Here is a 19,580-nt window from a genome sequence, read left to right as displayed (position 1 = left end):
ATTTCACCAGTTTCTTTACATATGATTATTTCATATGGGCACATTTAAAGAAAAACAAAAAAAAAAAACATTTGTATTTGATAAAATAATCAAATAATTTTATTATATAACAAGGAAATGGGCACATTTTTTTTATTTTGTTCAATGGAGTGAGGTATAGCTGTGCCCTTACACTATTATAAAGTGAAGAGTTTGTTTAAAAGAAAGATGGCATAACACCCTATATCCACCAAATAATGACAACGCATGCTTCCTGGGTAGGCAACAACATATTTTTTTATTTATTTTTTAGCTATCCATATTAATTTATGTGCATGTTTTTTACATTATATTTTCGATTTACATTTTTTTAGCGTACAAGATATTTAGATTTTGTTTCTCTGACTTCAAGGAAGGAATAGTTATACTTTGGAACCCTTACAATGAAGAATCAAGATCTAAGCAATCGGTACACCCTATCATAGTTCCTTCTATGCAATGTCTAACAGTCTCTAATGCACTTTTAACATTGTTGGTAGTTTCTCCTAGCTCCAGCTTCGAAGTGCAAACAAATCCTTCAGCAGAGCTGTCAGGTAGCTGCTATCTGATTAGCTACCCATTGTTCTCTTGATAGGCTGCTGATGGGTAGTGATGAATTTATTCGCCAGGCGCGAATTTGCGGCCAATTTGCTCGATTCATAAATAAATTCGTGAAACGGGCGCGCAAATTCGCGCTTCACTACTGATGGGCTGCTGTGGAGGAAATGGAGGGGTTTGATATCATTCCAAATTGCAGTGCAGCAGTGAAGAGTGACTGAAGTTTATCAGAGCACAAGTCACATGACCTGAGGGCACCTGGGAAACTGACAATATGTCTAGCCCCATGCCAAATTTAAAAATTAAATATAAAAAAATCTGTTTGTTCTTTAAAAAAAGGGATTTCAGTGCAGAATTCTGCTGTAGCAGAACTATTAACTGATGCAATTAAAAAAAAAAACAAAAAAAAAAAACATGTTTTCCCACAACAGTATCCATTTAAGTTTATACTTATGGTCAAAATATTTAACTTATATGAAGGAGTTTGACAGCCGCTGATGCACACTGAATAGGACCAAATATGTACCAAAAATAATAAGCTGATGGACTATTTTAGTGAAAAATTTTACCCAAAAATTAATACTCACTATCATTCATTTATTTTACAACTACCATTGGAAGTAATAGAAACTAGTGGGGCAAATAATATTGCTTGATTAAAGCTAAATTTCATTTGTATGACTAATACACTGTCATAGCTTTTGGCTTGCCATTAAGTGGGTTAAGAATTGATCCTAAAAAGGCACTAGCATTATACAGGCTTCCAATGTAGACAATAATTTTCCCATCAGGCAAATTAAGTATTGTAGAGTCTGTACTTTATACTATAAAAATAAAGCCAGCACTCCAGTAGGCTAATTAGTTAAAAGCAGCTAGCCATGCGGTGAAAGTATAGTAAATGAAAAGCTTTTTACATGAGAGCATCTATTCAAACTTTCTGAATTATTTAGCAACAGCTATACTTAAATTACTGTACAACTAGAAACAGTTTTTTTAAAAAAAAAATAAACAATTAAGTATATTATCAATATCTCAGTGCTATCAAGCACATTTATTTCTCCCATTTGAGGCACATCATAAAAGACTGCGGATTTCTCTTGATAAGGACAATTAAAATGTATATTAATATAAAGGCAGTATCTTTGGAAATTTGCTGATAATTTAGCTTGAAAGCTCAATTTAAGAATTAATAGCTAAGAAAATGTGAGATAGTTTTAAAAACATATCATAACTTTAATGTTTATGCACTCTGTGTTGTCGCTAAGTAGTCTTTGCACGTATTTCACTGGTTATTGCCTGTCAAGTGTTAAATACTTCAGCCATAAGCATTTCACATCTCCCCAGGAATAAACATCTCAGCAGGATAATATTTCATGATCACTTCTGCATGATAATAAAAACTGGAATGCTAGATGCTAGTTAAAATAGCAGGAGCACCATATTTTTAGAGAACATTTAAATATTCATTTTTCAGTAATAAACATTGCAGGTAAGTGCTATGCTTCATGGATTTTGTACTGTAGGTTCTCATCTAAAGGTTCTATAAAGAGAGAAAATCCAAGGGTTTGGATTTTCTTCTCCTTAATATTATATTAAGGAGAAGAGTTAAGGCCAGTTATGTACATCATACTAAACATCCCTCCAGCCATTATTAGTAGAGTGTCTCAAATCTAAGGCTTGTAGGATAAAGCCTTGCTGTAACCCTGTATTACACTCTTGGATAGTCATTGTAAAATCTGCACTTTATGTGCTTGACATACAGCCCTGTGATATTGCAATAAATTGTTAACCAATCCAATGGCTGTGCTGAGATTTCTTCTGTGCAAAGTTGTCCTGATTGCTAAAGTGTGCATGTTCCTATACAACTATTATAGAAAAGTTTCATCTGAAGAGACAGACTTACTTAATGAGATTTCCCCAAATTGGCTCTCATAACACGCATATCATAAATAGGCACTCGTTAAATAAAAAAACCCCCAGAAAACAAACTATAAATATACCCAGATGAACTGCTTAAAAATAAAGAACGAATCATAATAATTGAATTTTATTTTCATCTCTAGACCTAATATATCTATATATCTATATATATATCTATATCTATATCTATATATATATATATATATATATATATATATATATATATATATATATATATATACCGTATATACTCGTGTATAAGCCGACCCGTGTATAAGCCGAGGTACCTAATTTACCTAAGAAAACTGGAAAAATTTATTGACTCGTGTATAAGCCTAGGGGCTGATTGAAAATCAATCTGTACTTTGTACAGGAACGCTCCTCTAGTCATATAGACAGCCCTGCTGAGAATAAGGATTGCACTTCCCCAAGCAAACCAAAGGCGTCCATTGTATATGCTCTGAAAAGTGTAAGGCTAGATTATTACACCTTTAAAATAAATGAGAATGCCAGTCTGAAGCAATTTAATAAAGAAACAGATAATAAAAGATACTGCCCAGTATGAACTTCAAATATGATGCAGATCCATTTCTGATGAGACCATAAAATATTAATGCAGGATTCTCCAGTACACCCAAGAAGCACACTGTGAGTTTGACAGTGATTAAATGTACTACATATATATTGAGAGTTTTAAAATGCTTTGAGATTAATAACATGGTGAATCCAAACAGTTTGTCTCCTATGTGGAAGCAGCAGCTCACATCAATCGCGTAATATCGGATCCCTCACCTCCCTCTCCCATAGCGCATCAGGACTCTGTGACTGACGATCGCCGCCCGGAGCAGGTCCAGGAGCTCCGGGCGGCGCGTCCTTCCCTGCCGGCGTCCTTCCAAAATGGCGGCGCCCATGGCCGCCACGTGGGTAGAGGCGCCGGCGCCGCTACCCACGTGGCGGCCATGGGCGCCGCCATTTTGGGAGCGACGCCGGCAGGGAAGGACGCGCCGCCCGGAGCTCCTGGACCTGCTCCGGGCGGCGATCGTCAGTCACAGAGTCCTGATGCGCTATGGGAGAGGGAGGTGAGGGATCCGGTGAGGGATTGGCGTATGACCCACGTATAAGCCGAGGTCGAGTTTTTCAGCACATTTTGGGTGCTGAAAAACTCGGCTTATACGCGAGTATATACGGTATATATATATATATTCACCAATTCAGTCCGCACTCGCTCTTTCATTCATTTGTTGTATTCAGTCAAATCTGGTGCTGTGCTCAGTATTGGAAATGTAGAAGAATAGCCGGGGTAGCACGTACTCCAAGTAAAGTTAATATTTATTCATTAAAAAGAAGCATTATATGTTCATCAATGTTTCGGCTCTTGGTCTAGTGCCTTTGTCAAGATGCAAAACCAAACTAAAATCATTACAAAGTTACAAAATTTAAAACATCAATTGCTCCACCTCACATGTGACCTAATTTCCCCTCACTTTAAGAGAACAACTTTCTCAAACAGGTTAAAGGAGAACTAAGCCACCTCACAATATCAATACAATGTATGTGGATGTATATACTTTTAATAATTATTATTAAACAATGTATTACAGCCTAACGTCTATCAAGGTAACAATTAAAGGAGCAATATTCATTTAATTCCCCTGGTGAAACAGTTCCCAATTTTCTAATCCAAAATGTTTCACGCTGTAGCAACATGCGTGAACGATCTGTAATATGATGGCGAATATTAAATCTATGTCCTGTATGTGGATGTACAAAAGACGATATTCGGATAGAAATCTGGATAAAGCTCTAATATTTGCGAGACAAAGAATTGAAACTGAGTCAGTGAATAGACAGAAAACAAATCCTTTGATTTTATCAACCTGTTACAATACATTATCATCCCCTATTAGCCAGGCTATACGTAATAACTGGAAGATCATTAGTGCAGACGAACGGATGGGCAAACTCTGCCCAGCTCCACCGTTAATAGGCTACCATAGGGGTCAAAACCTTAGAGACCTTTTGATCAGGAGTTATCCGGTCGATTGTTATACACAACCAAGCTCTGCTACATCCTGGCTTCCAGGGAGGAAGGCTGGATGTTTTAAATGTCCAAAATGTCTGTCTTGCCGCCATATGACACCGGGCACTACTTTTGTACATCCACATACAGGACATAGATTTAATATTCGCCATCATATTACATGGACTATAACGCATGTAATCTATTTAATTGCATGCCCGTGTGGCCTTTCACATGTCGGTAAGACAGACTTAATCCTTAGGCTCCGGATGGATGCCCACAGATCGGCTATTAACCTAGCCTTTAGAGATCAAAAAACGAATAAGCCAGTAGCTAAGCATTTTTTGGAGTTGCGACATAAGTTACCAACATTTACGTTCATAGCAATTGACCACATACCTATGCCCAAACGTGGTGGAGATCATTCACGCATGTTTCTACAGTGCAAAACATTTTGGATTAGAAAATTGGGAACTGTTTCACCAGGGGGATTAAATGAATATTGCTCCTTTAATTGCTACCTTGATAGACATTAGGCTGTAATACATGGTTTAAGATAATCATTATTAAAAGTATATAGATCCATATACATTGTATTGATATTGTGAGGTGGCTTAGTTCTCCTTTAAACTGTTTGAGAAAGTTGTTCTCTTAAAGTGAGGGGAAATGAAGTCACATGTGAGGTGATGCAATTGATGTTTTAAATTGTGTAACTTTGTAATGATTTTAGTTTGGTTTTGCATCTTGACAAAGGCACTAGACCAAGAGCCGAAACGTTGATGCCTCTGTAATGCTACTTTTTAATGAATAAATATTAACTTTAGTTGGAGTGCGTGCTACCCCGGCTATTATTATATATATATGTGTGTATTACTGAATACACTTCACCATGTTATATTGTTATATTGATAAAGATCTAAAACGTTGATTTAATAAAGAATAAATTTGAAGAACAGGTATATATATATGAACTGACACAGCACTCCAATTTATAAATGCATAAATACTATATTGTAGAAAAACATACCACAGCCCAAAGGCCACTTTTCTGACAATTTGCACAAAAAGAGTTGTGCAGCAATCTTTTTCTTCTTTCGAAAAATAATATATATATATATATGTGTGTGTGTGTATATATATATATATATATATATATATATAAGCAAAAAGAAGACCAGCAACACCGAGATCTCTTGTGATATAGTCAATTTATGTTGTGAAATCACATGCAAGCCGACGTGACGTTTTCGGTCCACACAGGGACCTTTATCAAGGTCCCTGTGTGGACCGAAACGTCACTTCGGCTTGCATGTGATTTCACAACATAAATTGACTATATCACAAGAGATCTCGGTGTTGCTGGTCTTCTTTTTGCTTATAATATATATTACCGTGCACCCGAGGAATGCTACAAAGGCGGAGTGCTGCCTCACCAAGCAATTATATATATATATATATATATATATATATATATATATATATATATATATATATATATATATATATATATATATATATATTATATATATATGGTTTTGTTAGTAGCTTAATGCACACATTTCTCAATGTCCTCAATATATTGATAATGGTTTGAGTGCTGTAACCTCTTGTCTTTGTATGAATTTTGTGGTTACATCGCCTAATGGTTTAAAATTAAGGGGGCAGTACAACAATCCCTTTAGCTCCCATCCTTTCCAGCTACAGTACAGTTTAAACCTTGAAAGCAAATAAGCTGCAGGTAAAACTTAGTCCCTGTGTAAAATGTATAATGAAGCAGTAGAATTCTTAATGAATCAGATGAGACTAAAGGTAGAACTGGCAGGACCAGGGATGACTTTGATGTAGTTGACCAGCTTGAATATATTGCAATGTATGGACAAGCAATCCCTGTTTTTTTTAAAGGGTAAGGGATTTTTAGCAGCCTAATGCACAAATGTCTCAGTGTCCTTAATATAGTGATAATTATGATGCTTATCTCTTCTACATAGAGCCCCACAGTGCTCTGTTACACCCTAGTTCTCTTGTGGATACATTGTGATTTACAAAATTAACATCGAGGGGGGGGGAAGAGTTATTTATTAGTATAATTAGTTTCAGTTATCTGAAACCTCATTACTAACTTTTATTCAGAATTAATATTATTTCTGAGAGATATTCAGAATGAGCACTACAGGGCCCAAATCCTGCAGCACAGTGCTTTATTTTCATCTTTTCATATTTTCAGATCGACTTTTACACACAAAATGCTTTTTTTTACTATGTTTTATGGTATGGTTTGGAAACTGGGGACATTGTTAATATTAACTAATTCACATTGTATTTCCTTATTATACAATGTAATAAAAGTAACAAATACTCTTCTGTATAATGCCTGTGTGTTGGATTGCATTCTTTCTCAAAAGAATAATTCGCTTAAAAGCCATTTTTGGCTTGAAACTATAGGATAGCACAAATCTTTGTGTGAGGCTTAATTCAGGAATATAATGCAAATCTAAAGTATTTTCCTTTGATCTTTTTTTGGAAGCAAATCATTGAATAGAGAGTTAAAGATGTCTTTAACATAAGACTGCTTATCTCTAGCTGCATAATGTGGACATCCTGAAATTATGAATTATAATAGCCAGAGTGCATTCCATATTTTGAGCATACCAAGTTAGTTTTAAATAATTCATCCTTTTTATTATTTTAACAGTAATGGTTGATGCCAAGATACTTTAAGTGGCCTGCCTTTGCAACCTGCAACTGTCTTTGCAAACACAGCTTATGGAGTATCATAATAACATACAAAAATTGCACTAGGTCTCGTAAACCCTAGAACAAGTTTTTTAGGGTTTTTTAAAAGCAAACCAGTAAATAAAATCTGGTACAGATTACTAGAACTAGTGCAAACATGTACCTGTATGAAGAGGAGCAAAATGTGTTTAATAATTTACAATGAATTAGAACATTAAGTTCTATTAAATTTTAAACAAACATGCTTTTTTCCCCCAAGACCTGCTTGAAAGTGTCTTGTGTTTCATGAGCAATTTCTTCAGTTGAACTTAAGCAGTCACTTGATGAAGCATTTTTAATGAAATCTAGAAAATCCAGTTGTTTTTGCCCTATCACTAGATGCTGGTTTATTCACTGTTACTTGACAGAAGATGAGCAGCTATCTGATAACAGTAGTAAGAGTAATGGAATCTTGATAACACACATTACTTTTTATCGTCTGTTACCGTATTGCCCTTTCTTTAGAACATTTCCATAGGCACCAAACAGCAGTGGAAAAAATACAGAATTTGGAAATAGGCAACAGAAAATCCAACAGGAGACAATGGGACTCCGATATATTTATGCAGTGACAAGCATGAATGAGAAGTGAAGAAGTGGAGTGAGGAAAAGATAAAAATTAAAGAGTTGTGGGAAAAGGTAGAAAAAAAAAGGTAAAGACAGTTGAATGAAGAAAAACATTGGGAAGAAGTGGTGAAAATGTGGGGGACCAAATTGTAAAAAGAAAGAAGGGCAGAGCAGAGTAAGAAATGGGTAGAGGAAAAAAGAAAATTCAAGGAGTGAGCAGGCCAAGGCCACATACGCCCGGGCCTAGGGCGGCGCAATTTCAGCCGCATCAGTAACTAGCACTGGAGACTCTCGTCAGTCTCCAGTGCTGTTCCCAAGTGTTAAGATGTGCGCATGCACAGAAAGCGGAAGGCCCTGGAAGGCAAGGGAACATCGCTGGACAGGGGGACAACCGGAAGTGGAGGTAACAGTGCTGGACAGGGGAAGCGAAGGGGACGGCACCGGCAGGGGAGCGGGCCTAGGGGCGGCAAATTTGTAAATCCGGGCCTAGGAGTGAGAGATTGAGATTAAGAGGGGGGGGAAACAGAATGATAAGAATAGACTTGGCAAAAGGAATGTAAAATGGTAAAGGGAAGCGAAAGACTTAATGGAAGAGCAAAAGTTCACAAATAGAAATAAGAGAATATAATATGAACCTGTCCGATCGACCAAACGACCTATTTCCACCCGACGAAAGAAGTCTGCACTCTCCACACACGATCCGAAAATCATACGAATCCTCGATTCGTACGATATAATCTGTGCATCAATGGCCAGCTTTAGAATGGGGCCTGATCAGAACCAGGTGCTGCTGCAGTGCTTCTTATACATCAAATCCATGTTTATAAGCAGCACACACCAGATTTGAAAGTCACTTATTATTCAAAAAATTAAAAACATAATCAAAAGGATCTACATTTTGGTCCTGATCAAAGACCATTATCAAGATGATATATACACATCTATATATATATATGCATTTTGAAAAAAAAAAAATTTGCCCATGACAGTAGACCTTTAAGAAATAACCGCCTAGAACACATTCGTCTTTACATTTTTTTTTGTGGCTTTAAAATTATTTTTTATTGCCTGTGATCTGTTACTCATATACTGTCTTCTAGTTTCTCTTTGCACTGTTTTATTTTCACATTATGAAATTTGCTTCTTCATCTATATAGAGCTTCACATGTCTGGGACTATTTTTGTCTAAACAGCTCTGTGGATGAGGAAAAAGTCCAATGTTATTATTGGTTTTTGTGTGTTTATGATGCACAATTGTTAATTTGGAGGAGCCCTCTAGATACCAATTTTTCACCTTAACTAATTACTGAAATATGCAAATAAATAATATTGATATATTGATTTACCCTTAGATGCCAGTAGTGTCTCTTTGACAAACTCTTCCAGTTGTTTTGCCCTTTTATTGGTTCTTTCTGCATCCTTGCCAGTCTGCTCTCCATCTGCAGTCACTTTAGCAGCCTGCCAGTTGTTTTAGAAATAATGAGAGAATTGCTGTTAGATGTTTAGATGCAAGGTATAGCATTACAAAAGAAAAATATTGCTTGACTTTTGTTCATAATAATAAAACAAAGTAAAGAAAAATCTATAGCCTATTGATTATATAAAAAAAAAACAATTAAATATTGTGCCTTCAGTAGAACATAAATTCCATTATGTGCGGTGAGTTTGATTTTCATCTATTTTCATAATCAGGGATGGGAAACCTTTGATAAACAATAGTAGATACGTCTTGAAAAAGGAAATGGATAGATTGAATATAATTTGTTCACTGATTGAAATATGTCTATAGTCTAAAAACCTCTTTTTCTGGGAAAGCCTTAAAAATCAATTTTTCAATCCCTTGAAAGCTTAATTCATAGGGATTTTTGGTGTATGTATATGGGGGATTCTGTGACATCATCACATGCAAAATATAAATATATTTAAAAATAATATTTAAAATAATATATAAAGCTTCTATGTGTTATAAGGACACATTTCATTATTATTTTCTGAAAGGTCCCAATTCCAGCTGTGTATTTACATTATGCTTATGTCTTGATCCACAAAGCCACTGGTTTGGTGATGTTACAGCATTGCATTTCAGTGCCATGTTAACCTTTAAAGGAATAGCACGCCCTTTTTAATTAACTTTTGGTATGATGTAGAGAGTGATATTCTGAGACAATTTATAATTGGTTTTGATTTCTTATTATTTGTGGTTTTTGAGTTATTTAGCTTTTTATTCATTATTATCTCCAGTTTGAAATTTCAACAATCTGGTTGCTAGGGTCCAAATAATTATGCACTAATTTGAATGTGAATAAGAAAGGACATATATAAAAAGATGAGCAAAAAAATGTAGCAATAACAATACATTTGTAGCCTTACAGAGCATTTGTTTTTTTGATGGGGTCAGCGACTCCCATTTGAAAGCAGGCAGAAAAAGAAGACAGTTTTTGTTTTGATTTTTCAGCTTTCTACCTGCCATGCCTACTGTATGACCTTTGCTCTTGTCTTTGTCTGGTTGCTTCTTCAGCAGTCCCAGTGCTGGTGGCAACATCACTGCCATTGTGTTGTAATCACCATGCCAGGCAATTAAATTTCCCATTTATTGACTTTTGGTAGTTTCTAACAGTTCCTGCCCTGATACTCTCTTTAACCCCTTGGTACCTTGCTTCTGCACTGTCGCCAACTATGCCTGTCTGGTTGTACCTACCCTACCTTTTCTGTTGTGTGTAGTGCCTGATCCTGTACTTACCTTGTTTAACCTGTTTGTGCCTGAATAAAATGTTTCCCTGTTTTCTATACTTGTCCTCATGTGACCTAGTTCCTGCTTCCTCCTTAGTCTGCATATCTAACCTGGCGGCACTGTCAGTCTAACCACTCTCTACCTTGTTCTTCGACTGTGAAATCCCCAGTATCCTGCTTGTACCTGACAGTTTTATGCTTATTTAAATACATTGTTTTCATTTTCTCTGTAACTCTCATATATATATATATATATATATATATATATATATATATATATATATATATATATATATAATAAATTATATCCTTATAAACGGTGTGTTCTGATGTCATCAGCTATAAACGGTAAGTTCTGATGTCATTTCTGTCACATGACTCACTCAAATTTGTGTATTATAATAAATAAAGTACCCCCAGTTGCAAAATATGAGGATATTAGAAGTTACCTTGGAGGTCCATGACCTGTATAAAAACATATATATACATATTAAACATCGACATCATTAACTAGCCTTTATTCTTAAGTTTCCACTTTACTGATTCACCTGAATGGGGCAACACTTTTTCCACCGTTGCCACCAAACTTTCTGTCTATACTTTTTTTTGGGGTGTGACCTGTTAAATATTCAAAAATATATGTACTTATAGTAATTAGTGTGTGTCACAGCGATGGTCTCCTATCTCTTAGTAGGGCAGCTGGTAGGACACCTAAGGAAAACTGATTCTGATACCCATAAGCACCATTTTTAAAGTATGTTACAGGCAAACACAATTGTCAGCAACAAATTGCAAAAAAAGAAATATATCTATGATTTCCAGCTACTAAACAGTTATTGATTATCACTGAATCTATTAGCGCTAAATGAAAACATGTTCATTGGCATGTTCATTGGCATGAATCATCAAATTGCTACTGTTCTTGTATAAGGTAACCTCAGTCTGTTGTCCTCGGTAAAAGCAGCTTCAGGAGTAGACAACTTTCTGACTGCTCAGAAGTCTGGATGCTACAAAACATCATTATCGTTAATAGCATTTCCCATTAGATTTACCAGGAAAACAGCTGTGTAATGACACACGGCATATAGCAACCTGCATCTCTGCTATTTTTTTTATTGTTCTGTTTCTCTGAGTTATTAGGTAGCCAGCTGCAACTACTCTGCCTTTAACTTTATTTCTTATTTTATTTTAACATAAAGTCCAACAGTTTCACAAGTGATTATGCTGTAAATTCTTCACGTATAGTGGATTGGTTTTGTTCGAGCGCCAACAATATGTTCATGTTCAAAAACTGAGTAGGGAAAACTGGATGTATGAATGCCTTTAGTATATAGAGAATGTATTTTACAAATACACTTTCATAGCATTCTGTCACAATTGATTATGTTTACAACTTTGCTAATAACATTCTATCTGCGAAATGCAAAACTTTGTTAAAATGCACCATTTTAATGTTAAAAACTGTTTGCTGCTGATTTCTCTGAAGTACACTGCATTATGCTGCTCTAGTAAGTGTAACATCTTGTAGTAAGTTTAACATTTTGCAGAAAATAGTTTATTTTCCCATTCTCTGTGCCTCCACAAAGGCAAAGGATTTTAAGATAATTGCACATGGATTACACAATGTTATGTATTGCCACCTAAGTGTGAGCAGCTGAGACTTGAATAGTATGTAATAAGCAGTGCAAGCAAAATGCTGGAGAAAAGTAAATTTTATAAAAATTAAAATTTTTTAAGCTAAATATTTTGCTTTTAATATACTGGACAGTAATTTCTGCCATCTTGTCTTGTGCTGTTATACTTCAGCCTACCCATTCTCCTCATTATACAGTAATACAATTCAATAATTCAGTTTCAGATCCTCTGCACCACTTTACTTTATTAATCCAGCTGTTTTTACATTATTTATGTTCTAATATTGCAGTTTAATGCTTGTTTAAAGCTTTCGTAAAATGATTTCATAGGCAGTTTGTCACACAAAGCATTTTATGGGAATAGTGCAAGGCTACCATTGCATTATTTTAATAGGTTTATTCACAAGAGATCAAACTTAATTTCCCCCCGCAGCCGAGACATATAATGTAAATGGAGTGTATTAAAAGTTAATACTGTGAGTTCAAAGCTGCAAATACGCAGTTTATGCCAAAAATCATTTACCAAAAGCCAGTCCACAGTTTTTGGCACCTGCCTATTTGCATTTAGAAATACACAGATTATGTCAGTAGAATCCACCGGGATACCTGGTACATCAAAGGCAAATGTTTTCTATACACGCTCTTAAACCATGTTAACTTTGTTTCTTCTTAATATTACAGAGAATCCTTACCCTATTTAGTAGCTCATCCATCTCAATGACAAGAGCATCCTGGTTGTTTTGTGCCAGCTGGAGCAGTCTTTCTGGAGCTCGTTGAGGAGACAGTAAATGCTGGAAGTTAATAAGAAACATTTCAGGACTGTAAGAACTGAATACACAGAGCATCTTTACTTGGTTTTCATCCATCATTTCACATTCATTATTACAAACTGGATGTGTATAGCTGATCTAATTACATATTTTCTTTGAGCAACTTTGTTTATTCGAATTGTACAGGCTATATTGTGTATATTTGTAAAAGAATGAGTTTTCCATGGATTCATAACTATAATACATAGTTATGTACATGTATATACACCCTTTGTATTACTATCTATATAGTAATATAGTAATTTTTTTGCGAATCCATGCCTGCCGAAACTATTAGCTCATCGCTACCTGTAGCTGGAAACAATGCAGTCTATGAAGTTCTAGAAAGAATATTGCAGCTTATAAAATGACGTTAGTTACACTTCATTAAACATGCAGGGGTTATCCCAGCTTACATTGAGTCTTGTGTGCTGGTATTTTCTGTTTCCAGCTTATAATAACAACCCATAAACTCAGGATGGACCCGCAGAGATGTAGGTTTATCAGGTTATGTCAAACAATACTCAGTAGTTAGAGAAACTCAGCAGAGGACTTGGGCCCTAAACTGGTTAAAGGAGAAGGAAAGCTACGGAGGCATTTTATTGCCAATAGATTAGCTGCAATAGTGCAAGCTAGAATGCTATATTTATTCTGTAGAATGTTTTACCATACCTGAGTAAAAATCCTTAGAAACTCTCTGTTTGTTTAAGATAGGAGCTGCAGTACTAACATGGCGTGACATCACTTCCTGCCTGAGTCTCTCCCTGATCTGAGCTCAGATTACAGCAGAGAAGGGAGGGGGGAGGGAAGAGGAGCAAACTGAGCATGCTCTTGCCCAGGGCAATGAGGTTTAAGCTGAAGGCAGGAAGTCTGATACAGAAGCCCATGTGTACACAATAGAAGGAAAGAAATGTGATGTTTCTTTTGACAGGGGACTCAGAGCAATATTACTTTGGGGGTTTACTGGTATATTTAGATGGACCTTTCTGATAAGGATTACTTAGTTTTAATCTTTCCTTCTCCTTTAAGGTTGTTTATGTGGTTCTGTTTCTCATCTTAGACTGGTGCTGGGGCCTGCTTACCTCAGCTCTGTATTCATTAAGCCTGAGCCTGAGGGGTATCAAGGGAATTATTTTAGCCATCTTTATATACAGTGCATGCACTGCTTAGTAAACATTACTAAGCACAAGAAAACACCCATCACACAGACTGGTTCCATGTCACTAAAAGAGGGAACCAGTATAAATACTCCCTACTAGTAAAACAGAAACATATTACTAATACATTGTACATTAGATGCTTACACATCCTATGAAATTTAAAACACTCTATGCAGAAAAACAAACTTTCTAGGTCTGTGTTGTATGAGCTGTGAACAATGTGTAAAAACTATACTGATTATATTAATTTGCCTAGTCCCTTGATGAATTCAATGGCTTTTTATACTTCAGTTCATATTATATGGATTCAGCTGTATATGCAGGATTCTCTACGCTGTATTATTCTGCTTTGTTCTTTATTCCCCACAAGTGCTTCCATAAATCAGTTCAGTATTGATGTGTTTACATTCTATCTATTTTTTCGAGTCATGCATGTTTGACAAGCACCTTGGCAATAAAAGGTGATCCATGTCTCTACCTACTTCTTCATTTCTCTTTTCATATTCGGAATTAATTGGATTTTTGCATTAATATGCTCATAATGGCAGAAATGGAAAATGATTTCCAGACAGTTTCTTATTGATAAGACTATTATTTGGATAAATGCATACTGTAAGCCTGTCGTCCTTTGGTAAACATATATATTTTATGCATTCTTTAATAATACTAAAGCAAACAAGAAAGAAAAATTGCGTTCCATAGAAACCAGCCTACACTGTTGAATCTGCAGGTTTCTGTTGAAGTTCTGCAATATTAAAATGCTACATTATTTGGGATGAATTACTCAGAGTTTTTGGCTCTATACCTGCATTGCAACCCTAATGATAAGTGAAAAATGTGTTAAATTCTTTTCATTTATTTAGTCATATCATTTTCTCCATTGTGTGAATCTGAACATGTGGAGCTACTGAATATTTTACACCTTTTTTTGTAGCTTATGAATTAGTAATGAATAAAAAGTGTTTACTGCTCTGTTTTATCAAAGGTGGCTTTTCAAAAGAAAATCTGGCAATTGCACTAGGTCTGGGATGTAAAATCTCTAACCCTCCTGCTATCAGGATTGTTGATTTATATTAAACTGGAAGAAAAACTGTAAAAGAATTGCAGTATTCCCTTATGCTTTGTAACTTCCTGGAAAGAAAGATGCCACAAGGAGAGTCCATGCTGACTGCTACAGCGAACAAGTATGTGAGCATTGTAAATAGACTTTAGAAAATTCCTGTACTGCATGTTGCGTAGTACTCTGGTTCCATTTCGAGATTTGGAAATATTTTCACTATTTCCATGGCTGTAATAAGTTGTAATTTATGCAGAGACAATTAGAATTTCCAATTCATTATTTAATTTTTGTGGTTTTTGAATTATTTATCTTTTGCTCAGCAGCTCTTCAGAATTTCACCAGCTCTCTAGTCCAATTAAAGGAAAACTAAAATGTAAATCACTGGGGACGTGTCAACATGTTAGGCACACCCCAGCTTTTATAATTGCTTACTTGATACCCTGGGCCATTGGTCCTGCTTGTTAAACAATGCACCAGCCTGGAGAATTTCAAAAGAAGCTCCTCATCTCCATCTTCTTTGTCTTTTTCTGTCTTCTTTTCATTCTAGTCTGGAGTCACATTTGGAGCAGAATGAAAGCCAAATACAAAAAGCCGGCTTTTTCACTCCACTGCACATGTGCCTGCGATGCCCAAAGAAATGAAGACAGAGTTCCAAAAGAGCTTTCACAGCAATGCCTGTGAACTGGCCTGGCCTGGGGTACCAGGTAAGCAGTTATAATCAATGGGGGGTGCCTGAGATTTGACACCCTCCCAGTGATTTAACCTTTTGTTCTTCTTAACCCTAGCAACGAGGCAGTGGTTTCAGCAACAGACTTGAAGGTGAATAGAAGAGGGCAAGAATAGAAAGCTGGAAAATGGCAAAAGAGGAAGGCAAATAATGAAAAACTCTACCAGTAATTTATTCCAAACTGAGTGATCTAATTCATAAGCATTTCATTTTTTTCTGTTTCTTAATATTTTTCACTTTTTGTTGTATTTTTTTTTAAATAAATCATTGTCCAAACAGATCATTAAATGATCACAAAAATGATTTTTATAGCACTTTATAGCCTACCTAAGAATTATGCAAATGTCTTTGATGTGACAGTACTGATTGATCATTAAATGATCACGAAAATAATTTTTATAGCACTTTATAGCCTACCTAAGAATTATGCAAATGTCTTTGATGTGACAGTACTGATTGATTATTAAAAAAAAGTTCCCTTCTTTTTTAAAGTTGCAATTTGACTAAATATGTTGCTCATAACAAAGTACACAAAGAGCACCTCTATTCACTTGTATTTCATTGTACTTCAAATGTCTTATACAAGTGGAAGACAATGATTAACAGTTCCAAACAGCAAGTGAAGGAAAGGACTGCCATTGTGTCAGCCAGGTCCCCTTATACAGATTCCATCACAATTTTTGGGGAGAATATTGTATCTCAGTACACTTAAAAGTATTAGGCGTTCTTCAACATAGAAGTAGCAAAATTCTGAATTAGACGATACCACTCTTAATACTCTATATAATAATACTCTTGTACATTTACCTTTAATTCCTGAGTCTGATTTCCAAAATTAAACAGCATTTTGTAAGGTGGAGGCAATGGGCCAGAAAGATTAACACTCATGACCATCTGGTTTAGCTGTTCCAAGTCATCAAGAAGGAGCCCTGTGCATTCATCATCACAAACTGTGAAGAGGACAGGAAAGAATATTTATTCCTGATAAACATTATAGGCAGATGTTCAATATTTCTGCACCATGGGGTTTCAAACAGCACATAATAGTCTACAAATGCTTGTGATGCTAATCTCATAATTAACCCAACTACACGATGCAAAATAGCATTATATAAACCTCTGAAATAAGAAAAAGATATTTTTTACAACTGGGGAAAACATATTCATATTTCCTGTATCATTCTCAACGTTTCCCTAATTAATTGCTTGTGCAATCTGAAATGCCTTCCCCACAGTGGAGAGACTAAATAAACTTTTTCACTCTGATTTTGAAATAAGCCAGTGCACTGTACCTGATGTTAAAAATCCTAGCATTAATTTATGTTAATTATTGGGTTGTTTTCAAATTTTATACAGGGGCATATTTATTATGCTTTGTAAAACGAAATTCACTGAAAACAAACGGTGTAAAAAGCTGTGTAAAATAAATGGTGAATTTATCAAGGTGTGTTTAATTTTGCCACCTTTATTTTACACTGCTTGTGGTGAAAGTCACTCTAAAAAAAAAAAAAATTGTACACTGTTTTTATTCTGCTGTTTTTCACACAGCATAATAAATATGCACCCATAAGTATAGTTAGTAGGAAATTGAACCTGTTGCTCCAAATGACATAAATACTTGTTAGCTAGAAAACGCTAGTTGTATAAGCATTCAAATGTCGGATCCCATACCAGTGTCTGTATTTAATCAATATTGTTTTTGGTATGCAGATTTTTGAAGAAAATGTTCTAAGATCGAACCATTATCCAGAAAGCTCACATAGTCCACTTTTTAGAATTTAGCAAATAATTCTAATTTTTAAAACGTTATTGCTTTTTTCTATAACAATAAAACAGTACCCTTGTACTTTATAGTAAACTAAGCTGCATGAATCCATATTGGTGGCTAAACAATCCTTTGTGTTTATTTACCAATTTAATTTTTTTTTTTAGCAGCAGACTTAAGACATGGCGATCCAATTATCTGAAAAAACCCAGGTCCAAAACATTCCTGATAATAGATCTGATACCCGTATTAGAAAATATTTGATCATGTACATCTATATCTGTAAACTATATTTCTGCTATGCTTGTGTATTGCTATTTTGTTGGCATATTTAACTAGTACATTATGTAAACAAGTGAATGTGTGGCGTACAGCTATACATTAAAACTTATTTATATTAATAATTAAGAATGCAGAAATTAACGGTAACCATATTGGGATATTATATTTTTAATACCAATACTAGAAAGCTCTGAACTATTTAACTGTACATTAATAAAGCTTCAAAAATGTACTACTCTTTTAGTAGGCTTCTGTTTTTCATTTGTGATCACTTTTCATCCTGTGATCATTTTAATGACAAACAACAAACCTTTTGTTAAAAATGCTATGTTCTTGTAACAGGCATGCAATCAATAGTATATCAATCTCATATCATGTGAAAACTTCAGTACGCATCAGAAATGCAACATCAAGAAACACAGGCACATGCACAAGGTAATCACAACACACTTTTACCTTCAGCCTTTCATCACCAGATGTAGAATTCCAGTTGTCTCCAAATTAATTTTTTTTCCACTGGCGCCATTTCTGTGTAAAATAACCTTTACCAAGTGCACTTTTTTCAGGATATAAATCATTCCTGACAATATTGATTTTTTGTTATTGTTTATTAAAACAGATATAAATATTCTTGCCAGTGTTATACCATTACTATATTTGGGGGTGACACCCATTATTTAGAAACCCTTTGGAAATAATTCAGTCCAGACCAATACAACTGCAGTTGGCTACTTTTGAATGAGAAATCATATCACTTTATGGACCACCATCCATGTGAAACTGCTGTGCAGTCCCCTTAAACTCCAAGGTGGGTAGCTAAATTGTAAATGATCCTAATCTTTTGTCCCATAGACCAAAATAGCATAGGAACTTGCAACTAATTGCAGATTAATGGTGTCTTTTTCTCATACTATTTTGATATAGACTTACTCAAGGAAGCAAGCCAGAAAATCAAATGGGAGTTGCAACTACTTTCAGTTACACCTATTAACATAAGTAGGGGGCATAGCTCATAAACTCCAAGTGTGTGAAGTAAAGGCAAGTCTAGGTGAATATAGCTATAATTTACAGCCAAATTAAAAAGATTGAGTGTTGAGGAATATTAATATTTTGCCAGTGGTACTTTGTGTTAATGAGCATGAATGGATTTAATTTTAAACTGGTTCTGCTCGAGGACACATAACACTCCTCACACAAAATTAAATTAATGCATTCCATATTAACAATGAAAGCCTTGAACACTCAATTCTAGCACCAAATTGTATTATACAGCGGGTTTGCAGTATAAGCAACTGCAGGAGTTTTTTCTTTCTTTTAATCTTTTAAATTCTTAAACACACATATCCTGATACTCAGACGGACATTGTTTACGCACATTATTAAACCATCAACAAATCTCTCTAAAACTATGTCTATTAAGACAGGACATGTAGTGCCTCGGCTCAAGTGCTAGGGCATTAAGGGGATGCAAAATGACACAGAGCTTATTCAAAAAGCACATGCTTACGCAGGCATATCTATGATCTGCACCACTCACCTTAATTAAATATTGGCAAGA

The 19,580-nt window shown here is 35.2% G+C and overlaps 1 protein-coding gene across 1 annotated transcript in view; it reads right to left on the bottom strand.

Moving 5' to 3' along the window:
- The window catches only part of LOC108716137 (laminin subunit alpha-2-like), a 433,274-nt gene that overhangs the window by 149,503 nt on the left and 264,191 nt on the right, over positions 1-19,580 (bottom strand). The window contains exons 33-35 of the mRNA XM_041562932.1: positions 16,783-16,925; positions 12,912-13,010; positions 9,202-9,313 (exon numbers count right to left, since the gene is read on the bottom strand). Coding sequence (XP_041418866.1) covers positions 9,202-9,313; positions 12,912-13,010; positions 16,783-16,925 — 354 coding nt within the window. The remainder of the gene's footprint in view (positions 1-9,201; positions 9,314-12,911; positions 13,011-16,782; positions 16,926-19,580) is intronic.

This window comes from Xenopus laevis, chromosome 5L (assembly GCF_017654675.1).
Source record: "Xenopus laevis strain J_2021 chromosome 5L, Xenopus_laevis_v10.1, whole genome shotgun sequence".
In the NCBI taxonomy this organism is placed as follows: Eukaryota; Metazoa; Chordata; class Amphibia; order Anura; family Pipidae; genus Xenopus; species Xenopus laevis.
The sequence above is the reverse complement of the archived record's forward strand: the minus strand, read 5'-3'. Positions and strand labels throughout refer to the sequence as shown.